At 39.0% G+C, this 25,849-nt stretch overlaps 2 protein-coding genes across 2 annotated transcripts; both read right to left on the reverse strand.

Annotated features, from left to right (window-relative positions):
- Window positions 1-14,995: 14,995 nt before the first annotated feature.
- LOC133424580 (ubl carboxyl-terminal hydrolase 18-like) lies at window positions 14,996-17,559 on the reverse strand. The gene is made up of 8 exons (XM_061715265.1): window positions 17,465-17,559; window positions 17,074-17,216; window positions 16,925-17,004; window positions 16,705-16,839; window positions 16,510-16,605; window positions 16,270-16,431; window positions 16,058-16,189; window positions 14,996-15,028 (listed from the first exon to the last, which is right to left on the reverse strand). The coding sequence occupies exons 1-8, from the start codon at window positions 17,557-17,559 to the stop codon at window positions 14,996-14,998; spliced, it is 876 nt and encodes a 291-aa protein (XP_061571249.1).
- Window positions 17,560-20,839: 3,280 nt separating this feature from the next.
- LOC133424118 (peroxisome assembly protein 26-like) lies at window positions 20,840-25,842 on the reverse strand. Its single transcript, XM_061714549.1, has 5 exons — window positions 25,491-25,842; window positions 22,417-22,557; window positions 21,738-22,054; window positions 21,506-21,646; window positions 20,840-21,403 (listed from the first exon to the last, which is right to left on the reverse strand). The coding sequence occupies exons 1-5, from the start codon at window positions 25,694-25,696 to the stop codon at window positions 21,306-21,308; spliced, it is 903 nt and encodes a 300-aa protein (XP_061570533.1). The 5' UTR covers window positions 25,697-25,842; the 3' UTR covers window positions 20,840-21,305.
- Between the last annotated feature and the right edge of the window lie 7 nt (window positions 25,843-25,849).

Raw genomic sequence — 25,849 nt, forward strand, 5'->3', positions numbered from 1 at the left:
CCTTTCTTCCTTTCTTCCTTTCTTCCTTCCTTCCTTCCTTCCTTCCTTCCTTCCTTCCTTCCTTCCTTCCTTCCTTCTGCGTGGATTTAACACAGAACCATAAATCAGCTTCACACAAAACGTCATCAACGGGAATTTATCGTTTTTACCACGAGATGACAAATTCTAACCGTGGGGAATTTTTTTGACGGTATATCTTGAACGGTAAAATATCGCCCATCCCTAATAGATAGATAGATAGATAGATAGATAGATAGATAGATAGATAGATAGATAGATAGATAGATAGATAGATAGATAGATAGATAGATAGATAGATAGATAGATAGATAGATAGATAGATAGATAGATAGATAGATAGATAGATAGATAGATAGATAGATAGATAGATAGATAGATAGATAGATAGATAGATAGATAGATAGATAGATAGATAGATAGATAGATAGATAGATAGATAGATAGATAGATAGATAGATAGATAGATAGATAGATAGATAGATAGATAGATAGATAGATAGACTGTTGGAGAAGATGCAAGACATAATGGACAACGCTGCACATCCTCCCTGAAACACAGGGATTTATCAACAGCATGGTTCACCAGAGGTTTCTTCTACGGTGGCCGACAAGGGCCAAACGCACTGCAACGGACTAATGCGTCTCAGTTAAGAAAAAACGTCTTCAAATACAGAAACGATTCAAATTCACAAACTCAAAACGAGGTACAAAAAGAGGAACGTTGTTCAAATGAAAAAACATGCTGCAAAAAACAAACGCGCTGCAAATAGAGAAACGATGCAAAGCACAAAACGATATAAAACAAGAAACCCTCTTCAAAAGAAAAACGCTTCATAACCGGTCACTACAACCGGAAGTGCTCCAAACCTGCAGGGGGCGCTCTCGGCGTAACAGCTCAATGGATGAAGTTACGGAAATATGTGCGTTTACTTGAAAAAGTAACTAAAAATGGAACTTCTTTTGTTTTATCTTCATTGTGTTGTGCAGCTTCTCCAACCTTTTCTCCTAAAACTGGGTCAATTTTTGCAGGAAATAAGAGAAAGTGACAGTCCTGCAGGTTTTTCTGGACGCGGGATGTAGAGAGAGACCGAACAGCGGGAACGGTAATGTGATTTTTATCTGACTATATTTATATACGTATGTATTCTTCAGGTTCTCTGCAAAACACACGGGTGCTGGACATCCCCTTGTACCGAGGGGATTAATACATTATTATTGGAATAGATTTGTTTTGAATGGCTGGCTTCTCACTCCTGGAGCCATGAGATCTTCTGCAGAAGCCTATTAAACTGACGCAAAAATGTCCTTTCATCATGATAAAAACACCTACGCTGAATTACCGCCGTGCAACAACCTCACATCTCAGTACAAGACCTGACAGAGCACCGAGAACGAAAGCATTCAAAGACTTCACTGCCAGTGAGAGCACAGCGACCGGTCTGACGCTTTTTCGCTCAGTCAGTTGTTTCTGCCCACAGATGCTGAGTTGCATCTCGTTCCCTGACAGAAACTGATGTTTCTCACCACCTACAAGCTCAGTGTTTGACAATGTGTGACCTTTCACGGCCGACACCCTCTGTCACCAATGTGGGTAAACAACAATGAGCAACAGACAGGCGGACGGGCACGTGCCAACACGCCGAGCACTGCACCCTGTTTTGACAAAGCAGGAACACATGTTTTCCCACACTGGCAGTAAACAACAAAAATGTTCTGACTATGTAATCAAAAGATCAAGCGCAACCACCACATAGCAGGAAACATGGTGGCATGACTGAGCTGCCTCTATAAAAGATAACGAGTGCGCTTCATTAAAGCAGGAGTATCCGAAACTCTGCCCGGCCCATGTGCCGTGTGTGAGACTGTGCCACAGGGTAGGAGCGGGTCTCGTTCGCAGATACACAGTACCCAATTACTCTATACTTATGTCGCCACATCAAATACTAATAGTTTGTTTTCTTTATTGTCATGGTGATTTTCATTTACAAGACATTGCATTTGAACCTGCACGGTTTTCACCTTCTTTCCAGATGTTTTACCCTCCGGCCATTGTTCACCTTCGCCGGGAATTTCAGCTAATCGTTCGTGAGTACTGCATCTGCATTTACGGTACAATTTCCTCAGTGCTGAGAAATTTGTGCACTGAACGGAGTATTGCAAACAGTCACTGGCTGCCGAGTCCCCTGCAGCCCAGAGGTGTAGCCGTTCACTTTCACTGTAATGGAACATTGTGTGGGCTGAGAGCTCGTTGGAGTTTGGCTCCCACAGAAACTTCCACATGAAAACGCTTTTGCAGTGTCATATAGCGGCAGAATAGTCGCAGTCATCCAGACAACTTGAAGAGTGGATTGTGCAGCAGATCAAACAGGCTGGCCTGTGGCCCGTTATATCAGATTTCATTTTGGAGTTGAGGCCCTTCATTCATTTCTGACATTTACAGTTGAATCGGCGCACACCCCCCTCTCCGAGGCCTCTTGGCTCTCGGTCTGCGCTTAGGCCCCATCAGCCACTCTGGAAAAACCCAGTGCATCTGACTTGCATTGCCTGGCTCCACTTGTGTGTTCTGTTTGGCCCATGCCGCTGGAGGAAGAGAGCGAGCCAATTACCAGCCGCCGCTCCGAGACCACTATGATGTCATTCTCCTGCTACGCCATAACAGACTGCAGATGAGAGGGGCTGGGCCCCTCGGCAGCCTCATTCACTTAACAAAAAACAGGAGAGAGTTAAAACCTTAAATAATCTCAACATTTCTTTTAATCTAAGCTCACTAATAGCCATTGTAGTCATGCATATAACGATACAGAGAGTGGCTCTCTGTTTACAACGCAAACTTGTTTGAGTAACGCTGATGACGAATGTGTTTGTGTTTAAAGGTCTAGAGTTTTTCATATCGGATCACTCTGCCCTCAAGAAAAATCACCTGTGTGATACCGTTGGTCCTTTTGTTTGCTGCAACCTCCCCCCCCACCATGCCTTGAAAATCCAGTCAGCCGACTGCATCCCTCACGCATCAAAGGAAAGAGTTTAGAAATAATGGGGAACATTCAGTTGCACAAAGATGCAGGCACATGTATTTATTCACACGTGCTTGAAAAACTCTGGAGATTACATGCGTGCTCTCCCAGAAGGCCTTGCATTTCCTGGGAAGCCTTGAAGCCACATCAGAGAATGTGAAGGGGCCTGTGGGCTGCAAAAGATCTCCTCTCATTTCCACACACACTCCGTCTCCAACGCCCCACAACCACACACTACATATAGACTCAGAGGATGATGTATAGCCCGGGCCGACGGCAGGCCGCAGCGCAGAGTATAAACAAGAGGCAGCTTGATTGTTTAGGTTGTGATTTCAGCTCTGTGTGAAAAGGGATCAAGTCAAACTAAACTTTCAAGTTTAGAAAACAACTCTAAAGGTGTCACCTGGGTTGAGATAAGTCATGTTTACAGGTAAATAACGCTTAAAGGCATCTCCAAAATGTGTAGGCTGAGAGATTAATACCTGTTATTCATGTTAAAGGGAAGTCTTCCTGCTTAACAGCATATTTTTGGCTGATTAGTTTGATAGAGCTTCGTCTGATTCCAATCGTACGAACACATCAGCACTTCATCGGTGTCACACTGTAAAGACGCTCTGCAACTCTTCAATGTGCACGATAAAAAATGCGGATGAGACGTTTTAAGGTGCATTTGAAGTGTGACTTAACCCAATCTTGGAAAAATAAAACAAAAGGGACGACAACTGACATTTCCACAATAGCTCTGGGGCTCAAACTCGAGTCTCTCCCTTTGAGCTTGTGTGACTTCATGCTCCAAAGACTGAAAGAGGATTTAAAAGTTTTGTCTTAAACTTTGAGATTCTCATACGTCAGAAGATCCCTGACATTTTATTCCTCCAATACGTACGACAGTCTGGCATTTTTCCTTTATCTGAGCCAGAAAAAGACGTTGGAGCAAAAATTAACCCTGAAGGACTGTCTCAGAAAATTAGAATATTGTGATTTTCTCTAATGCAATTACAAAAACAAAAATATCATACATTCTGGATTCATTACAAATCAACTGAAATATTGCAAGCCTTTTATTATTTTAATATTGCTGATCATGGCTTACAGCTTAAGAAAACTCAAATATCCTATCTCAAAAAATTTGAATATTCTGGGAATCTTAATCTTAAACTGTAAACCATAATCAACAATATTAGAATAATAAAAGGCTTGCAATATCTCAGTTGATTTGTAATGAATCCAGAATGTATGACATTTTAGTTTTTTTAATTGCATTACAGAAAATAAAGAACTTTATCACAATATTCTAATTTTCTGAAACAGTCCTGTATATATTTAATCAGCATAAAGAGCTTAATTTGTTAAATTGCTTATCTCCAATGGATCTTATTGCACTAACCACCACTTCATGAATAAAAAACTCCTCATTCTTGTCTCTTTTTTCATTCAAAGCCATGAAATGGCTATAAATATGTATCTGAGGAATCTGTGCGGCGGGGTTTTCATCCTGGCCGTGGAACAGTGGACCAGCTCTACTCCAGAAGGGTCCTGGAGGGGTCATGGGAGACTGTCCAACCAGTCTGCATGTGCTTTGTGGACCTGAAGGAGGCATTCCCAGTGTCCCTGAGGGATTCCTGGGGAGGTTACTCCGGGAGTACGAGATGCCAAAATCCCCTGACTGGCTGCCTGGTTGCTATACATCCACCGAGCGTCCGGTGCCAGAACTCGGTCCACGTTGCTGGCAGTGAGTCGGACCCCGTTTCCAGTGAGGGTTGCACTTGGACAGAGTTTTTCTAGTGGAGAGGTCCGGTTTGGTCGGCTCTCTACTCGCTGCAGATGATGTGGTTCTGTTGACGTTATCAGGCCAGGACCTGCAACTCCCGCTGGAGCGGTTTGCAGCCGAATGAGAAGCGGCTGGGATGAGAATCAGCACCTCCAAATCCGAGGCTGTGGTCCTCAGCCAGAAAAGGGCGGAGAGCCCTCTTCGGGTCGGGGATCAGATCCTCAAGTGGAAGAGTTTGAGTCTTGTTCACGAGGGCGGAAAGAATGACGGAGGAGACTGACAGGCAGACCTGTGACGTGGATGCTGCATCAATAAGGGCCATAGGACCTAGCATTGGGGATGAAATGGTCTTGCTTTCGAAGAACTTCTTGTTTTTGTCGCCATATCACACCAGTCTCGTCACCTAGCAACACTTGCCATGTCATTATTGCAGCTTTGGGACAGAAATTCAGCAATATTTCAAAAATGTTGATGAAACACAACTACAACATGACCACGTTTCCTTTAAGTCACGTTACGTTTCAAAGCTTTTGTTTCTCTTGCTCTGATACATTCTTCAAAGAAAAGAACTCTGATTTTTACAGGTTACTTTCTTTTTCTCCACTCCCTCTGGCCATCATTATTTGTACTTAAAAAGATGGAGACATCTGCTGTGACTTAAGCAAGCCTCTTATATGTGAATCTACCACAGAGGAGCTGGAGATTTAATGATGACTCACGCAACTTCTGATTAGTTATTTAAGGCTGTGGCTCCTCTTGTTTTTTTTTTTTTAAATATTCATTGTTAGAATTACCAGAAAAAACACTTCACGTAAATGCAAAAAAAAAAAAAAAAATCACGTCTTTGAGTTTGAGTTTTTCCATGTGAAGTACAGTTTGTGCAAGTTTAAGGCAAATGGAGACACACAGTTTCTCCTCCATCTGTAAGTTGAACCCAGAAACTCTGATTGTGTTTTTAATCATATAGTTTATCATAAGTATTAACATATTTCTTACACAGAGTAAAAATGACCCCATTGGTCCTGGAATTTGATTTATCTCAGGCTGTGAGAAGACTGGTGCAGATCCGCCACTACCACCAACCATTTGCAAATTGTGCAGCGATTCCTGTAAAACTCTGACATGAAGATCCCCCTCAGCCTTCTACGCCTGAGAAAAGAAAGTGTATTTTTAAGACTGCCCTTGAAGGACTCTTTGATCTGGGACAGCCCACGTTGCACCGCTGTGTTACAATTGGCCTTCAAATGTAGCTTTCAAACGGTGCAGCCTCTACGTTGTAATATAGCTTCAAAGACATTGCTTTGAGCTAATCTGATGATAGTAATAATGCATAATTTTGAGCAGCACTGGAGGTTACCAGGTTCACCATATTAGTTGAGTGAGTTAATCAGCTATTAAACTTTACGCTTTAAAAAGAAATCACATGTTGGGGCAGCTGGGTTTTTTCAGTAGCAGTACTATGATCCAAGTCATATCTGTACATAATGGAGTCCTACCAAAACGTTGTTGGGATATTTCAACGCGGACCAAACTGTTGAATGAACAAACCATCACTGTCATCCTCGTAGCCAAGCTTCAAGCAAGATATGAACCTTTGGTACTTCATCATTAAAGCCCGCGGAAGTATGAAAGCAGCCTCCAGATGCCTCAACCATCATTTAAAAGTGTCACAAGTGTCATAAATTACGCTCATCCCCCTTTTCCCATAGCTGAAGATGTATTATCAAGCATATATATTGTGGGTGAGTGGAAATGCCTTGACAGTAAATTCCTCTCCAGACCTTTACAAGCTGCAGTTTAGATATGGCTCAAAGGAGAGGCGGAGTAACGTGACTTCGCTCTGTGGAGGTGCAGTAGGATTTTAAACTTTTACAAATGTGGGGAAAACAGTTGGCGTAAAGATTTCTGATTGATGATTAATGAGAAAGTAAATCTCAATGTCAACATGAAAAAGTATGCTGATGTTGAAAAAAAAATTTAAAACGTAATTGTCATTTTTAATATCTTTTTACAGATTTTCACAAAAAATAAAATAAGAATTGCTAAATTAATCCCTAAAAGCTTTAAAACTAAAAAAGACATATTAAGAGTGGTCTTTCGATGTTTGGTGTGGTGTTTCGATGGGCTAAAGGCTGTCCCTAACTTGCAACTTCTAATGATAAAAATCATACAGTACATACGCAAAGTCAAGATCACAAATCGGGGAAGATTACGTTACATTTTACAGAATTACATATGATTTAGAAAAAGACCAAAATCCAGAGAAGTTCAGAGGATAAAGAGGAACAAGAACAAAAAATGAAATAAATAAGATAAGGAGGAGGAAGTGTTAGTTATTTTGTTCCTTGATCGTAATTGGGAATGTCAGTTCACTGGTAAATAAAATGGATGATCTTGGAAGGTCAACAAGGACAAAGTTGGAATACGGGAAGTGCAAAGGAAATTTTCACCAAAAAATGGATGGAAGATTATATTCCAGAGTGCAACGCCTCTTTGCCTGGTCTTTAGATTATATGTGCAGACAGAGACTGAGTACAACAAGTGTAAAATAGGAAAGCCTTCAGTGCTCGTTGAAAACATATCGTGTAATCCTGGAAAAAGCATCTCAGAAGGTGCAAATCTGCACCTTGGATATCAAACTGTTCACTGTGAGATTCCATCCATTTTGCACACTTCCCTGTTACCCGCCGACACTGCATGTGATGTCATCAACTCAGTCGTTTCCAGACTCCAAGCACTTTAATGAATTTAAGACAAATCCATGTATATTTCTAACAATGTTTGTACTTGCAACAATTCAAATGTTCTTGTTGTTTGTAAGATGATTGCTATTGCTTTTATTAAAAAAAACAGAGCAGCGTAGCAAACATCACACAGTCATGTTTTGTCATTGACTGAATACACAGATGTTTGCAAATGATGGAATTTCAATTTCCGAAATTCATAAAATGTAGTTTGATATTTAAAGGTTGCCATGAGGGTGGTTTCTATTGTTTCAACCAGAAGCGAATACACAAACTTTTACTTTACAGGTCCACGAGTCATAAAGGTTGGCAACCACTGCTTTATTGCATGTCACTCTCCCTTTCCTGTTGCTATGAGTACAGGCCAGTAATATCAAAACTGTGCAGGTTTGGACCAAACTTTCCACCCACACATTCAATCCAGGCTGTACACATAATGTCTGCTAAATAATGACTCAAATGCCATGTGCAAACATGAGAAAAGAAGGGTGTTGTGAAGTTATCCTGAGCCCCATCGCCCTCTTTCATGACTGCTGACTCCTCTATGTAAGAAGACCTCTGGCTTGTCAATGTGTCTTTAGGTCTGTGTCATAGAGACTGTGTGAGCTATGCCCCGCTTTGCATTCCTCTGCCATCCAACCTCTGTCCAGCCTGGACTTTCCCACAGAACCCTAAACCCTTTGAATGAGAGTAGGTCTTTGTTTCAGGCATTTTTCATCCCGATCCCAGCAACTTCCCCATGGTGGAATGCAACAGGAATGCCAGCACCAGCTACCTGGCATTAGAGGGTCTTTGTGCGGAAATAGGAGAGGCTGAAGGAGAGAGCAGGTCAAAGGAGGTTTGACAATGGATAGCTCACTTCTTGAGGTGCCCAGCCCTTATAAAAGAGCTGCCGGACAAGCAGAGCCGGGGTCAACTAAGCACGGCAAGGTGCACTGAGGAGAAGGGGGGAAAAAAATAAAAAATGACACTGTTTCACTTGGACTTCTCCCTGTCTACCGCTGTATAAATGATCAACCCAAGCAGCGTTGCAGCAGCTGATTGGCATGCATTCACAGGCTGAAATGTGCTGCAGTTAACAAGCTGCTGTGAGCTTATCACTAGCTGAGAGCAGAAACGGTAAGGCATTAGCCTCGAGGTGCAATTCCATTCATTCCTGTCCAGTGAGAGACAGACGCAGCAGGATTTTAATTTGAGGGAAGTGAAGACCAGAATTTATTAAGATACTACTTAACATCATGTGTTTTTTTTTTATCATCCATCTTTCATTTTTATTGATATTATTATTCATTCATCCAAATCGTGAATGAAAATATCTGCAGAGACGGCAGGAGTTTAGTTTGAGTAGAGACGCTCACAGGCACCTGGATCCAACAGTGAAGCCACTTCAAGTGCAACCTGAGCGGCCGACTTCAGAGACGATGGCTGATCATCCCTGGATCCCAGGTCTAATGATAAGGAGAGGAGATAAGGTGCAGGCTGAAGGGTAATGACAGACTTGTGAAGACAAGGGAGGGGCATCAAGTCACATACGTACATGTTATGACTGCAGTTACAAAGTCACCTACTGGGAGGACCAACATCTGCCGTCCACCACCAGCTCCTCACTTCTAGATGCCCACTCTGCAGTAAATATAAATAACCTGAGGAATAACTGAGGCTGAATATGTATCACGTATCATTAGCTGCTAAACATCAGTGTCTCTTGCCATTTTGAGTCAGATGAAAGTGAATCAACCCCAACATCAGTTCTGCTCCAAACCAAGTCTGAACCACTCTGACTGGTTCCTAAAAAACCCTGCAGATGTTCTGTTTATTATGCTCAGACTGCCAAGAATCTCTGGGAGGACAACTGAACATGGGAAGAAAGAAAAAAGACTGACCAGACTCCCCTTCTCCCTCCTGAGAGGACATTTTATGAACTCACGGGGGAAAGATAAGACTCCTTCCTCGACACAACTGATCATACAGCAGAAATCCCTGCAGCGTAATCGGATCAATGTATGTTTGAAATGTTAAATAATACCATCGCTGACCTTCAGAACATTTCGTGTGTCAGAATTTTCTTTTTTATGAAGATTACTTTTTTCACTTCTGTCCTCTATCTGCTTTATCTGATTTACCAATTTTTTTTAATATGAGAGGAAAAATCTAAGTCATGCAGCAGACATTTTTCTTCAGTTCTTGTTTGCTATTTACAAAAGCAGACTTCACCATGGTCACCAGGCCTGCATGTTGAAAGGAGAAAAAAAATATTTGAAACCTCATTATGTAACCAAAAAAATTGCTGTATGACTTGGTCTGCCACCCCTGAAGCATCCTGAGATTTGCTCTCAGATTGTTATTTAGGATGGGAGCAGTCAGGATGGGGCTTGTTAAAGGGTCTCGCTTTTGACGTTACGGCTGAAACATTCATTTCAAAGGTATTTCTGCAACACCAGCCACCATTCATCTGATGCGTGCAGTAAAGGAGAACTGAAAAGAGACAGTGTGGAAATACTTCCTTTTTAAGGCTATAAAAATATAAAGATGAAACAAGAAAATTGTGAATGAAAGAGACAGCTCAAACACTGCTGCAAGGCCACGAGACAATAGTTGGTTCAAAGTCTTGCAAAGCTGGAAGCATTTTTAAGTTATGACCCGTACCAAAAATATTGTTTTAGCAAATGTAGAATCTCTATTTTAGATTTTAAATAAAATACAGAAAACAAACTCATCTTACACTGTTACTGAACTCCGGCCACATAGTTACAAGTGAAGGCAAGTTGGCGAGCTTGCCTTGTTGAACTAAAAGATTGAACTGCTGACTGAAAAGTAACTATTTTGATAATCAACGTTGATAATTCGTCCAACATTAAATTACATTTAAAAAAACTATATATGTATACATACATACATATATATATACAGTATATATATATATATATATATATATATATATACAGTATATATATATATATATATATATATATATAAAAATGTGTGTGTGTAGCTTTAAACACTTATCTTGATTTTACCCCTGCCTTTTTCCCAAATTGCATTATAAAAGGGAAATCTTTTGCTTTTCTTTCTTGATATAAGATTCCAGATTCTCAGCAACTTTTTGTGGTATTTTTCTGTGTCTGTGTCAAAAATGCTCAAAATGCTTTCATGGGGTAATGGGTCCCGACTGCACGCAGCTCAGTATACCTCCTGCACTTTTTTACTACAGTGCCATGCCATAGTAGCATCTCCAGATTGTGGTTTGGCATTGTCTTGTTGAAATAAGGAACATCTTGCCTGGAAAAGATGTGTCTATATGGCGGCATATTCTGCACCACATTTACTGCACAATGTTTATTGTGCCATGTGATCCGTCGCACCACGGCAGTTTTCCACTTCACCTCAGCACACTGTAAACGAACTGATGTTATTAATAAATCATCATGCAACAGATCAAATTATTGTAGAAAACAAAACAACGTTTATAACTGTGCACCTAGCAACACTGATTAGCAATAGGAATGCCATTAGTTTTGCAGGTGCCTGGTCATAAACCAAAATGTTGGACAGGAGGAAATTTTGCCCTGATGATGCTGCAAGCAGAAGATTCAGGAATGTGTCAAAGTTATTGCAATGCACTTTAAATAGATGAGAATCAAAAGGTCACAGCTTTGAAATAGGGGGATGGTTCAAAATATTATACCCAGACTGCTATTGGCATGGCTTAAAAGGTGTATATATAGATAGATATACTTTTATACTTTACTTATCCCAAGCTGGGAAATTGTAGAAATTGTATTTAATGTAAAGTAAAGTATAAAGTATATCCAAAGTATATATACGCATACACACATACACAAATACATAGATACATGCATACATGCATACATACATTCATTCATACATACAAGGACTTTGCAAGCTTTCTGTCTGTCACATGTTGAAAGAGGCTTGTGAAATCCTCCAGTCAGAAAAAAGGGAAGTTTAAGACTGGTCTTAAACAGCCAAATTCCACATGTCACAATGCTGTGCTCACCCAGTAAGTGGCAAGCATACGTCAACATTTACTAGAAAGCATTAACAGCCCCCAACATATTGTGTTAACACACTGCAAAACCAGACGGGTGTCATGTCTACTGCTGTGCCCAAGGAGACGGCGCTCATACCACACTCGTCAGTTGTGGCCCATTGCGTCAATAACTATCAGTTCTGGAGACAACAGCATGCCAAAACAATACAACATGAACTATAAACTATAAATCACACTATAAAGGCAAAGAACTCATTCATTTGTGACAAGTGCTTAAAAATAAATATTTGGATGCTGAGCTAGCCTTCAGACGTGGGGCCTCAGGGTGTGCTGTCAGTGTTTCATAGTTTCATTGTTACCAAGTGGTTGGTGTCAGGGCGCTGTCGGACAGGTGTTCATCCAACACATACCGGTACTTCCTACATCATCACAGAAAAATCATAATAAGAATGAGCTCTTTGGAAATGGAAAAGCCAGGATATTTTATTTAAACTATTGCATTTCCTCTAAAATGTTAATTCACATGAGGTCTACCTGTCCAATGTGGTGCATGCAATGGACCAAATGAAAGTTTTAAATCAGCACAGTAACAGAAAAAGTGGAGAAAAGTCACATTTACAGTGCAGAAGTACTTTCTACCTTTTCTCTTTATTACAGCGACTAAGGCATAGTTCTACTTTCTAATATTGAAAGTGAAAGCTCTCAACAAAATGAGGCTTTTCCAAGAATGATATGCTTAAAAATGTTTAAATGATGTGAATATTTATAGTCATGTTACACTCTGGGCAGTATTTCAATTTTTGCATTGGGTCACGTGGGACTGAATTTAATTGTAAACTGTAGTTTACGATCAACATTGTATTTTAAGGTGATGTGATGAACATGTTGGCCAAAAGATCCCATTTACACATTTACCTTTTCGTTAAGCATCGATTTTAAGTATCTCTCCTCATCAACCAATGACCTTTCATGCTGCACATTCATGCATTACTAAAAAGTGCTTGAAATAAATGGTTATAAAAATAAAAGTTTTTTTTCCCAGAAACGGTGTATGATATGTCTAATAAACACAATTACTCAGTGTTACAATAAATACATGTCAAGGCAGAGGTATTGGGACTACTCTGATTGTCAGCGTCCACTCAATCGGAGAAAGAGTCTTGATTTCAAGTCACAAACATAACTCAAAAAGGCTAACAATATCCAGATACACCTCTATTAGTGTTTTGTGCTTTGAATGTGAGAAAAAGAAGATGCCTCCCAAAACTGAAAAGGCTGAGCCTGTGCTATAAAGCTCAGAGATGACGAAGCATGAGACCCGCAGCCTCTGGCCCTGTGCAGACATGTTCCATTCTGTCAGAGCTCTGCAGCACATAGGAACCATTTCACACAGTACCCCGACTCTTGGCTGGGTGAGTGGGAACTTTAGTGGCTTTGCCGACGGGCTGAGGCGAGCATTTACGCGTTGAGGCAGCATCTGCAACATTTCACAGCTCTAAGTTGTAATATGGTTCCCTTCATGCCGCAAAAAACACACAGATGACAGAGCCTGAAAAAACCTGCAGTTGTTCATGCATCAGCAAAAATGCATTGAGATGTATCATTCTGGATCACTTCTTTTTGTTTTATTAATTGTTGCAAATTCAAGGCCTACAGGTTTAAAGAAAATGAAAAAAAGATAAGATCAAAGTTGACATTTTAAGTGATTGCTCCCCCACACACACACATAGAAAAAAAATACTTCTTCCTACGTGATGTATGTGCAACATTGTCAGGAAAATGAGTCCTATTGCAGGTATTTCCCCCTAATGTGTAAGCTAAGCATTCTCTTCAGACCCACCTCCAGTATGAGTATACTCAGCATGTGTGTGGTCTGTTGGGGGGAAAACCTTTCATGCTTTGAGTCTTGAACGCCACCTTCTGGTCCAGGACACAAATTGCTGTGCCGTGAAGAAGTTAAAATGTATATGTATATTAAATAAATAAACCTTTACCATATATAATAAGATTAAACACTTGCAGTAAATTGTCTGCATAGAATTCTTTAATTCATTTTTCCACCTCTTCTGTTTCATTGGGATCCATCCACTCAGCCAGATAATTCAGCTTGCTGCCCCTCTTCTGTCAAATGTCTTCTGTACATCAACATGTATGCTGTACCCCTGTAAAACAACAGAGAATAAAGTTGTGCTACTCAGAGTGTCTGAGTTACACAAGATCAAGCGGTCTAAACAGAAATATGAAAAATTAAACATTAATGGCCGGTATGTTGTTCAAAGACACGACACCATGACAGACGAGGCGGATTTCCTTTGTTTAAAAGTTCAAAAGTTTAAGAGCGCTCATGGCAAAGACAAAGTCACCTTTAGACTTTAATCTTGACCGAGGAACAGACAATAAGGCTTTGTCTAAAGATCTAAAGCTGTTTCTGCAAATAGCAGGATAAAAGCTCCATGATGTCAGCGGGAGTCAAGCTTTTAGGGCTTTAAATGTTATTAATAAGATCTCAAATTTAACTCTAAAAGCAACTGGAAGCTGGCCTAAACATTATAAAATGGGAGTCACATGTTTTTTGTTACATCTCGCTGAGAATTGTTCCACTCCGAATGCTTCTGACAGAGGATTTAATAGTTGAGGCTGAACACGAAGAATTTGAGTTGACAATTTGAGAGGAAATAAAAGTCTGAAGAGTTCTTTGTATTAGGCCCAGAATGTATTACATTTCGTAACGTCTTTTTCCAAAGCTCTTTCTCTGAATTAAAGGAAGACGTTCACATTTTCAAAAAAAACAAAACCAAACATAGTTACATGGAAACATGAATAATTAGCTTAGCTTAGCATAAAAGCTGGAAAAACAGGCAAATACCCAAACAAAAAATTAAAAAAGATCAAAAATATGCATCTGTGGCATTGATGTGCTACTAGCTGCATCTTTCCTTTTTCTTCTTCTACTAAAACTAAAACTAAGTTACTTTTTTCCCAGTTTTGAGGCTCACCTACTAACTTAAATCTTTCTTTAACTGCTGGCAGCTAGTTAGCTACATGTGCTTTTCGTATGAAACTCGAAGATATAAAATTATTATTTACCACTTCATATCAAAGCAAAACAGTTTCCTCAAAATAGTTTTTTTAAGAGGATTTTATAAAAGTCTCATCATTTCAAAACAGACATAATTACCTGCTGTTAGGTCCTCCAAATATTGTCTGCACTTGTTCCCAGGATGCCTGGAGGTTTCAAAGAAAAATCAGATACAGGCTTCAAAACCTTATTTTAAGAAGGTTTTTATATGTTGTAAAATGAAAACAATTAATCAATATGAAAACTATGAATAAATGGCTTTTCAATGGAAATAGTAAAAACGTGACATTTCAAATGTTCGTAACAGAATTTGTAGGCGCAGCCAATTGGTGGAGCGGCTTTACTTTTGTGGTCTCAGGTTTCCATGTTTGTGAATATGATGAAGTCCTGTTGATCATCAGGTAAAGATCTTCAGCTTTCATTGAAGTAGTTTGCAGCTAAATGTGAAGCAGCAACTTCAAATCTGAGACCAGGGTTCTTAGTTTGGGAGTGAGGTGCTTCCTCACACAGAAAAGTTCAAGTATCTTGGGGTTTTGTTCACAATTGGTGGAAGAATGGAATGATGAATCAGCAGGTGGGTCGGTGTGGCATCTGGAATAATGCAGACTTTGTACTGGTCTGATGTGGTGAAGAGGAAGATGAACCAAGAGGCAAAGCTCTCTGTGTACTCACCCGCATGTTCAAGAGCTTTGGACAGTAACCTACCCACAGTTCTTGAGCATGCAAGATATAAGTGGCTAAAATGAGTTTCCTTTACAGGGTTGATTGACTCTCCTTCAGATGGAGTGAGAAATTAAGTAATTTGGGAGGAATGTGGAGTAAAGTCATGCTTTTCCACCAGACACGCATCCAAGAGGGGGCAAGTCCAACTGGATGGTGTCCCCAAAGCACCCAGATACGCAGAAGTAAATGGATGGATGTTAATGTTTTCTGAATACAAAATAATTTTGAATTGAATGCGAAAGAAAATGTTTCACAAAATCTGGGACAAGGGAACTTTTACCACTGTGTTCTCTTCTGTTAACAGCACTATGTCAGTGTTTAGAATCTCAGAAGGTCATTTGCTGTAGTTTAGAAAGTTACATTTTTTTTTAATAGGATTTCAGTGGCTTAACAGTTCAAAGTCTCCATTATCATATATTTTTTCACCTTAATATGCCGCATGTTTTCAATGAGCTACAGGTTTGGACCGCAGTCAGCTCCGATTAGCACCTGGACTCTGTTACCACAGTCCTCCAGTTTGATTTGTCACACATGATAGTTTATCACTTCAACTCAGTCCATCATAAAAGAGCTAGGGCCCAGATAAGACCACAATATTATTTATATACTATATGTTGATTTTTTTTTTCCTTCTTTTTAAGATTTTTTTCAAGAATTCAAGTGAGACAGATGATTTTTTCTGGTCCGTAGTACCTTTTGGACATTGCTGTCATCTGCGTAGTACCAGCACTTGTCGGCTCTGTCACATACATAGGCAGTGTAATGTCCAGATTCAGCACTCCCGCAGTGCACTACTACTGCATACAAGGTGTACGTGCAGCCACTCTGGAAGAACACATAAACTCTTAGACAAAATACACACACCCCCCAGACACTAGTTAGGAGATATAAGTAGAAACCTATACCTGTGCAAAGTCTGTAGAGAACGCTTCCTTCAAAATCTCAGAAGGGTCAAAGGTTTCTGGGAAAGTGACTCTGCTATTGAGTTTTCGGATGAAACCACGTGAATTCCTAAATCGTTTCAGGTGTATGCACAAGATGTCAGGTAGGGCGCAGAGTTTGATGCCCTGCAAAAACAAATTAAGTGATTAAGTCGACAACAAAATTGGCAAATATTTTTGGGTAGCATTGATATCAAGCCTTACCTGTCTGGATGGCATCTTTTTTCCACATCCTTTGCAAAAACAATTATTTATTCCCCTCAGATCCTGATCTTCAAAGAAGGATTTCATACAGTCTTCCTGAAACAGTGTAGAGTTAGAACAGAAACTCTCCAGCTCTGGAGTTTGTACATATCTTAATATTTGTTTAAAAGACCACACATCTAAAGAAAAACCTACCAGAGTGTTGTCATCTTCCCTTATGTGTAGAGGCAGGCTCAGCATGTGGCTTTTCCGGGTTTGGATAGAGCTACACTCCAAACACCGCAGATGAGTCTCCACTGAAATCTTGTACAGATTGTGAATTTCAAGAGCCTGGTAAAGGAAGCAAAGTTCAAACCCTGAACAGATGCCACACTTAAATATCAAAAGCACAGAGCGTTTTTGATATGAGACTGACCAGATTTTTGTCTCCCATCTGCTGCTGTACGAAGTTCAGAATGGAGAGGAACACCTCATCAGCATCATGCTGCACATTAACTACAAAAGAATATTCTTAGAAGCTGTGATGAGTTTGACAGATTTGCCGTGTGAAGCTGGGTCACTTACGTCGAATGCGGTTTCTGTCCAGACAGTGGAGGAAGTCTCGATGTGGAGCCGGCTGAGGGAGGTCTCCACGCATGGCGACGAGAACTCTCCTCAGCTGCAGGGGAACATTGCGATCATCTGCTCTCTCGCCAGCTGCGTCCCACCTTTTGAGATTCACAAAGCCTCAGTTGTCTTTCTTTCTAGCACCTGATAAACACAATGGTTTCTAGATGGACAACACTGGGTTTTTTAAAAATGTTTTACAGGGTTTCTAAGGACAAAAACCCATCTGAGGGTGTTTGTCCTTGTGGAAACTAAAAACATCACCTAAAGTTTGATCAAAAGCATGACAGTTTTGTTTTTGTTCAACTGTTGATACTTTACAGAGATTATAAAGAGTTTATTTGCTCACCTTTCTAGCATGGCAGTTAGTTCCCAGGTAGCGGAGAGGGTCTGCAGTAAAGTGTTCACACAGCAGGACAGATAGTAATTGCTGAGGCCTCTCATTTCTAAAGATAAGATAAATAAGGTTCACTGCAGTTATATTAAAACAAACAAAAAATAAATTATTATTTCATACACAACAATGCCTGAATAATTATATTTATTGATTTGAGGAGAAAAAGAATTGTTAATCTTAATATCAGGAGTTAAAGAGGAGGAAAATCACTAGGTCAGAACATATTGTTGGTACAGATCTAAATGTGACCTTTTTACTGTAAAAGCTGCACTAATTGATAAATGTCCCAGTTAAACAAAGTAATCTAGTTTTTTTGTGGACTTAAGTACAGGAATTGGACTGACACTTCATTGATTTGAAAAAAATATTCTTGTAAAATGTGTTTGGTTTTTCTGCATCACCTCCTTATACAGTGATAAACCCGTGTGACCAGAAAAATGCCCTGTATTGCAGCCCCAATATCAAACAAAATATGAGTTTTTTTGTACTGGTGTCATATGCGAGTACACAAAAATATATGTCATATATTATAATCAAACCGCGGTTGCATTGGTTTGATATTGGATATTGGATATTGGATATTATGAATTCAACACCCATAAAACTTGTGATACATACCACTGATTTTGGTTATATTGCTTGTGATGTGTTCACGGTCATCTAGACTATATATCACAAAACAGTAATTATTAAAAAATCATATATATGGGCATATATATGGGCTGATTTAAAAATCATATATATGGGCTGATTTAATGTGGTTTAATGAATTCAACACCCATAAAACTTGTGATACATACCACTGATTTTGGTCATATTGCTTGTGATGTGTTCATGGTCATCTAGACTATATATCACAAGAGAGTAATTATTATAAAATCATATATATGGGCTGATTTAATGTGGTTTAATGAATTCAACACCCATAAAACTTGTGATACATAACACCGATTGTTTTCATTAAACCTCATTAAATCAGCCCATAATAGGATTTTTAAATCAGCCCATATATATATGATTTTTTAATAATTACTGTTTTGTGATATATAGTCTAGATGACCATGAACACATCACAAGTGGTTTGACCAAAATCAGTGGTATGTATCACAAGTTTTATGGGTGTTGAATTCATAATATCCAATATCCAATATCAAACCAATTCAACCGCAGTAATATTTTACAATATAGACGTTTATATTATTTTTAAATGTACCGTAGAACCACTGAAATGTTAGTGTTAAATATAAACCAGAGGCTGAACTTCAAAAGTTGAATATACACAGACATTTAAAAACCACAGATCACGGATAAACGTTGAACTTACGTTGAAAAAGTTGAAAACGTTGATGGTCTGTCTGAGAAAACCATTCTAAAAGTTTATAACCCAGACCAGACATTACAGACGATTTCTTCAAAGCATCAAAGTCGCTTCATTTATTTACCAGCAGATCCACAGTTTGATCACAGATTCATCCTCCACTTTACCAAACCATCAGTTTCGATTTATAATCTACAAATGAAAGGGCTGTTTTTTTCCCTCAGCTGATCCTGTAAACTGAGTTTTTGTTTAACAGCGTCACCAGAGCGTCAGCTTAAGTTTCATTTTCGTTTTCATGGATCCTTCTGTGGAACTGAAACCTAAAGTCTGCTATGCACAAACAAAACTTCATTGTCAGATAAGCTAATTTTGACCTTATGGAGATTAATGTTACTCGTAGGATTTACGTGAATACTTACCTGAGTACACATTCCAGGTATTTTACCACGATACCTGGGGTTTTTTTTGTAGGGGAGGCTGAGAGCGACTGTTACCATGGAGACCGTTGCCATGTCCCTCGCGTCTGCACATGCGCAATTAGATTGTGTCGCATTTGGATTCAGCCCGGAACGTAAATAAAAAAAATACAAAACAAACCCCTTGTGAAGAACTCTGAGCCAAAAGAGAGGTGGAGTAGGCTCCAGCAGATCCCTGTTACCCTGAATAGGAATACATACTTTGTTGTAATTTCCTCATTAACGCACATCCTGGGTCACCTCCGTACAGACTCATTACTTTGGCACTTTAAAACCAACATGTTGTACATTTTTTCTTTTCACTTTATATTTTATATCTCAGTTAATATGACTATGTTCTTTTGTATTGCACCAAATCACCACAACAAATTCCTTGTGTGTGTTAAAAAAAAACTTGGCAAAAAAACAAAAAAATTCTGATTCTCAGATTCTGGTGGGTATAGATTATGTTTGGGTGACTGGATGAAAGACAAAAGTTTAAAGTAGCTTATTGTAAAAGTATTACTTTTCATCTATTTTTTTTTTTTACACCTAAAGTTGTTTAAACATTTATCTCTATATTACTGTTAAGAAATTAACATAACTTGTGTTTTGAGCAAATATAGAATTCTAACTTGAAGGCTGGAGTTTTGAGAGCAGCATTTTATGTAATGTGGTCAGATGGTATTTCATTGCTACTTCCTACATTTCTTCTGAAAACATTTACTTTTTTTCTTAATTAGAGACATTTTCTGGTGGGTTTGTCAACACAATGGGTGACAGCAGATAGGTTAATTTTTCTAAGTCCATTAAAATCTAATTCCTTAGAAATATGTGATTTCTGAGAAGAATGTGTGACAGTGCATCACTGCAAAGATAATCCAGTACAATGCTGCAGATGATGATATCCACCTGTGAGTAAGGCTGCTAAGTATCTGACATTCCCACACCAATAAAATACAGAAATAACATAATGTATCTTTAGAATGGATTTGCTTTTTATCTCAGATCCTGAACCTTACATTGTCCCCATTTCCCAATCACAAACCAGTGTTCTCATGTCTCTGAGTTGTTAGTCTGTGACCGGGACATGCAGAGACAACTACTACAAAAGCTCTTAATCTATAATCTTTGTAACAGTTTTTTTTTTTAATTACTCAAAATGTATACTTTTACATGTTATGACCTGAGTATATTTCCAGATCTATTAAACCTATATATAGACACATACACAAAACTCCACTTGTATTTATAGATAATAGGAGAGCATATCTGAGAAAGAATGTAAAAAAAAGAAAAAAAAAGACTTGTGAATCAGCGTTAGAATCTCCAACTGCCTCTGCTTTTTTTCTTTAATAAATCAGTGAGAAAAATGTTCATAAAGATATTGCATGTATTTTTCCCCACTTTAGCAGACTGTGGATTGTTACTGTTTTTCAGCTAATTTTTTTTATTTCTTAACCTTTATTTATACAGGTAAAATCTCATTGAGACCCAGGGTCTCATTTACAAGCAAGACCTGTTTTAGGTAATCAGCAGCAAAACACAAAGTTACAGACTAACTGAACATACAACAGACAAAAACAAAACAGAAACATAAGATAATTAATAATAATAAAATTAAGTACTTTACTTTACTCATACTTTAACTTCTCATGTGGTCATACAAACCACTCCATGATGAAATAAAGCTGCAATCCTGATGGCCTGAGTCTTGTGCTGGAGTTATGGCTAAATGATTAGTTAGAGATTCATAAACAACTTGAAGAAGAGATACATTATTTGTAAATTTAGCGATGTAAACAAAAAAACAGGTAAAACAATCTGTTGCTGATAGTCTGTGGATCATTTCTACATTAGCTGTGTTTTCTCCCAGAAAAGAAATAAAATGAAATGTGACCAAAGTAAAGTTGTTAATGTGATTGATGTTGGGAGACTCAGGAAACTACACATACCCCTACAAAACAGTGAAGTAAGAGGGAATTGAAACAACCCATTGTGATTCTCACAGTCCTTCGTTTTAATTAAGAGCCTGATAATACGGTGCAAACATGGCTCTCCACATCTGCTTGAGCAGCTGGAGAAGTTTGGAAATCCACATGAATGAAGAAGGCAGAGCTGCAGGTTAAAAAAAAGAAAAGTGGGAAAAGCATTTAATTCCATTTCAATATGTTTTTAAAAGACTTGTGATATCTCTATGAACAGGAACATTCATCCAACCTGGATCCATTCGGACTAAAAGCATGTAGAGGAGAACAGCTGCCAGGAAGAACCTCCGGAGGGAGAAAGAGCCAGAGCCGGACAACAGTAGTTTTCTGTACAGAAACGTGACCATGGATGCAAGTTTATGGATGACCCCACCTGCAGAACACAATGAGAAAACTCATCTGTAGTTTTTACTTATGTGACTGAGTATAACTTGAATGAGGAAGGTTGAGCAGAAATATCAGACCTTGAATCGACGGAGGATGTGCAGCATTTCCAGACTCTGAACTGGGATTTGAAGATGGCTCTTGATTCTGCTGTGCTTTTTCATGCACAATGTCCAGCGCTGTTTGTTTCTGGTCCAGGAATGCAGCGTCGCCAACCTCACCTTCAATAAACTCCTGTGCCTCCTCTAAATGTCCAAGTGGCACAAGTATGTGCAGCAGATATAACTCTGCGACTGTCCGGAAACCAGCTACTCTGGATTTTAGTGGACTGTGCAACCAAACTCTGGCTGCATCGTGCATCACAGCGGGCTCGCCAACCTTGGAGTACAGAAGTATGCTGCCAAAAACACAGAAGGAAATCAGTCCACATGGTATAGGCAAGGCAAGGTAAATTTATTTGTATAGCACAATTCAACACAAGGTGATTCAACATCCTCTTAAGTTTTCTGCTATTCACAATCATGTGTGAACCCTCATTAATTATCATGGCTATGAATTGATAAAATCAAGGAATTTTGACCTACCAGCACTTCTTACAATTTCAAAGGCTGGGGTAGGTCTCAACTTTATAATATATATAAAATAAAATATCCCATGTAGCATGCCAACTTTTGGGTTTGTATCTCTATCAACCTACTAGAACTTAAAAATAAATGATGAAAATCAAATAAATAGCCTGAATGTGTGAGCCTTCCTCACCACATCTGCATGATTTTCGCTGGGATCTCCTCCTGATGTTCATACTGCTGCAGGACCCAGCAAAGGACACCGCTCCACTGGTTCATCTCGGCGAGAGCCTGAATCCCCAAGATGCAGAAACCAGCCTTTAATTCTCCACATCTACAGTGACAAAACCACAGAAACATGGGGGAGAACAATTTAAAACATCTTTGTGTCCGCACAACACTCAAAACATTTACTATTTCCATATGTGGAGTGAAGTTCTGGAACAGTTTGGGTGCGGAGCTTAAGCAATGTCCAAACATGAACCAGTTCAAACAGCGGTACAAAAAGATGGTTTTCACAGGGAAGAAGAAGGGCTTTGACGATCACCAGGTGTTTCCACAGATCATTTAGTCACTTATTTACTTACATTATGTCTTTTCTTTGTTTGTAAATATGTACATATGTAATGTAAATATGTAACTATGTATATTCATGAGGTGTTTGTACACAATATATGCAGTTGTTGTGAATATGTGTTAAGACTGTTTACTGGATTGTAATTACTGAGAAGGGAGAAGGGGTAGGATTAAATAAGCACATGCTTCTTTCTACTCCTTTTCGGACATGGTAACATTGTTTTATTTTATTTTTTTGTTGTTTTAACTATTTTGACTTGTGTGTTGTTTTTATGTTTTCTCATGTTCGGAATAAAGCGTTCATCCATTCATAAAGCTTACATTCATTCAAACATGTTCTGTTCTGGAGCAGGAAATGGAACAAAGTAATAACATAAATCTGTTTAAAAAGAAATAAAAAAAATGATTTATAAACAGGTATATGGAAGAGGAAATGGATTAACGAGGAGTGTGAGAAACAAATAAAATAGGGAAAAATTGTATATTATACTTGCTTAAGATATGTTTAGATATTTACAGTTGAGGACAATATTATTAGCCCCCCTATGGAATTTTAAGTTTTTTGAAGTTTCTGGCAAGATCCTTTTTAGCAGAGCAAGGCGGTTCTAACAGAGCATTCCTGAACATACAATTTGTCATTATATGGGCCAAAACATTTATATTTGTGCACCAAAACATTATTATGTAAGAAAAAGCTAAAATGACCAGGGACATATTAGCCCCTTTTAAGAAATTACCATTTATTAAGTCATCACACAAGCCACTTTTATGCAGTGATGTGCTTAACCTTCACAGGTGATGTGCATAAAGGTAATCAGGTCAAACAGGTGATTGCACTCAATTCAGTTAAGTTAATTAACTCAAGCCAAAACATGGTATAAAAGCCTCATTATGGAGCTGGCAGTTGAGGAAGCAACATGCCAAAACCAAAGGAGATCAGTGTGGACCTCAGAATAAGAATTATAGATGCCCACAAAGCAGGGGAGGGATATACGAAGATATCCAACCGTTTCCAGGTGTCAAGGACTGGAGTGAGAGGCATCATTCAGCGCTCCAAAGACAGCAACACAGTGCAGAACAAGCCTGGCAGAGGTAGAAAGAGAAAGATTTCAGAGAGACTGGAGAGGAAACTGGTGAGAGACGTGTCTAGAGACCCCAGATTAACTTCCAAGGCGCTGGCAAATGACTTGGCCAGATCAGGAATCATTGTCTCGAAGAAGACCATAACTAGAGCTCTGCACAGGAAAGACCTACGAGGGTGCAGACCAAGAAAAACCCCACTTTTGAGGAAGAGGCACCTTCAAGCCAGACTTCAGTATGCTCGAGACAACCTGGAGAAAGATTATTCATACTGGAAGCGTGTCTTATGGTCTGACGAGACTAAACTAGAGCTCTTTGGCCACAGGGACACTGCTTACGTTTGGAGAAAAAAAGGACAGGCATTCAACCCAAAGAACACCATCCCCACAGTAAAGCATGGTGGTGGGAGTATTATGCTGTGGGGATGCTTCAGTGCATCTGGAACAGGAAATCTTGTCAAAGTGGATGGAATCATGAATAAAGAAAAATATTTGGCTATTTTGAAAGAGAACATTAGGCAGTCAGCTGTGAAACTGGGTCTGAGACGTCACTTCATCTTCCAACATGACAAGGATCCTAAACACACCTCCCTCTTGGTGAAGAACTATCTCCAGACGACCAAAGTGAATGTCATTGAATGGCCTGCACAAAGCCCTGACTTAAATCCAATAGAAAATCTGTGGGGTGACCTAGAAACATGTCCATGCCAGGCACCCATCAAATCTAGAGGAACTGGAGAGATTTGCCAAAGAAGAATGGGCCATGATTCCTCAAAATGAAGTGTGAGAGACTTGTTGTAAACTACAACAAACGTCTGCGGGCGGTAATACAGCAAAAAGGATACACAATTGACTATTAGGGTGTGGGGGGCTAATAATTTTGACCCTGGTAGTTTTTGTGTTTTGTACAATATCTTCATTTCTGAGTGGAATATAAAATAGTGTAAGCATCCAAAATAAAACTACGAAGTCTACAAAAAGCTGTGTTCAGTTTATTTTGCTCTGGTTAATATCACTTGGAAAACACTTTCGTCCTCAACTGTATGTAGTATATATTATCTGTTGAGAGGGATAGTTAAAATTATGTAATATGTTATATATTTATTGGGTATGTAGCACATATATATTTATAGGGATATTTATGTAGTTTATATAGTGTATATTTATATAGATGTATATAATAGTTGTATTTTCTAGATATTGATATATTTATGTAATATTTATATTGTCTATATACTTATATGGATAATTATGTAATAATAGGCATGTTTACGGAGTATTCATATAGATTATATTTATATGGATATTGTGTAGATATAATACTGTAATCGCAATAATGTAAATCCATAGTGTTATAAAGGGGTAGGAACTAGGAAAAAGTGAACACTTCTTCCTACTCCTTTTTTTTCGAACATATGTATGAAGATGTAAATGTTTATCTTTTTATTATTATTTTTACTTTCATTTTATATACATGTTCGAAATAAAAATTCATAAATTCATTCATTCATTCATTCATTCATTCATTCATTCATTCATTCATTCAAACATGCTGTGACACCAGTCATACAAGTTGGGCTGCATGAAGTGATTCAATGTGCATTTGATTCACCTGTTGTCCTCTGACTCCGCACTCGCCAGGCTCTCCAGACCTTTCTGGCATGTGTCAAAAGCTGCGTGGAAGTTCCTGTGGACCATCATCTGCTCTGCAGCAGAGTCCAGCATGTCGGTCGAGAGTGATAAAGAGGAGGACGGAGGAGGGCTGGACATTGCTGCGAAGCTGCGAGCAGGGGTCTGGCTGGTGGAGCAGCTGCTCATGACTCCCAGATAGACACGAGAGAAACCTCAAAACAATTTACGACTCTAATTCATTTAAAAAAATAATTAGAAGTTTAGCGGTCGATGAGCAAAACTTGAAAAAGGGCTCTACATGTGAAACTTACTGCACTCTCGGCGACATTTTGTTTGTTT

This window comes from Cololabis saira, chromosome 23 (assembly GCF_033807715.1).
Source record: "Cololabis saira isolate AMF1-May2022 chromosome 23, fColSai1.1, whole genome shotgun sequence".
NCBI classification, from domain to species: domain Eukaryota; kingdom Metazoa; phylum Chordata; class Actinopteri; order Beloniformes; family Belonidae; genus Cololabis; species Cololabis saira.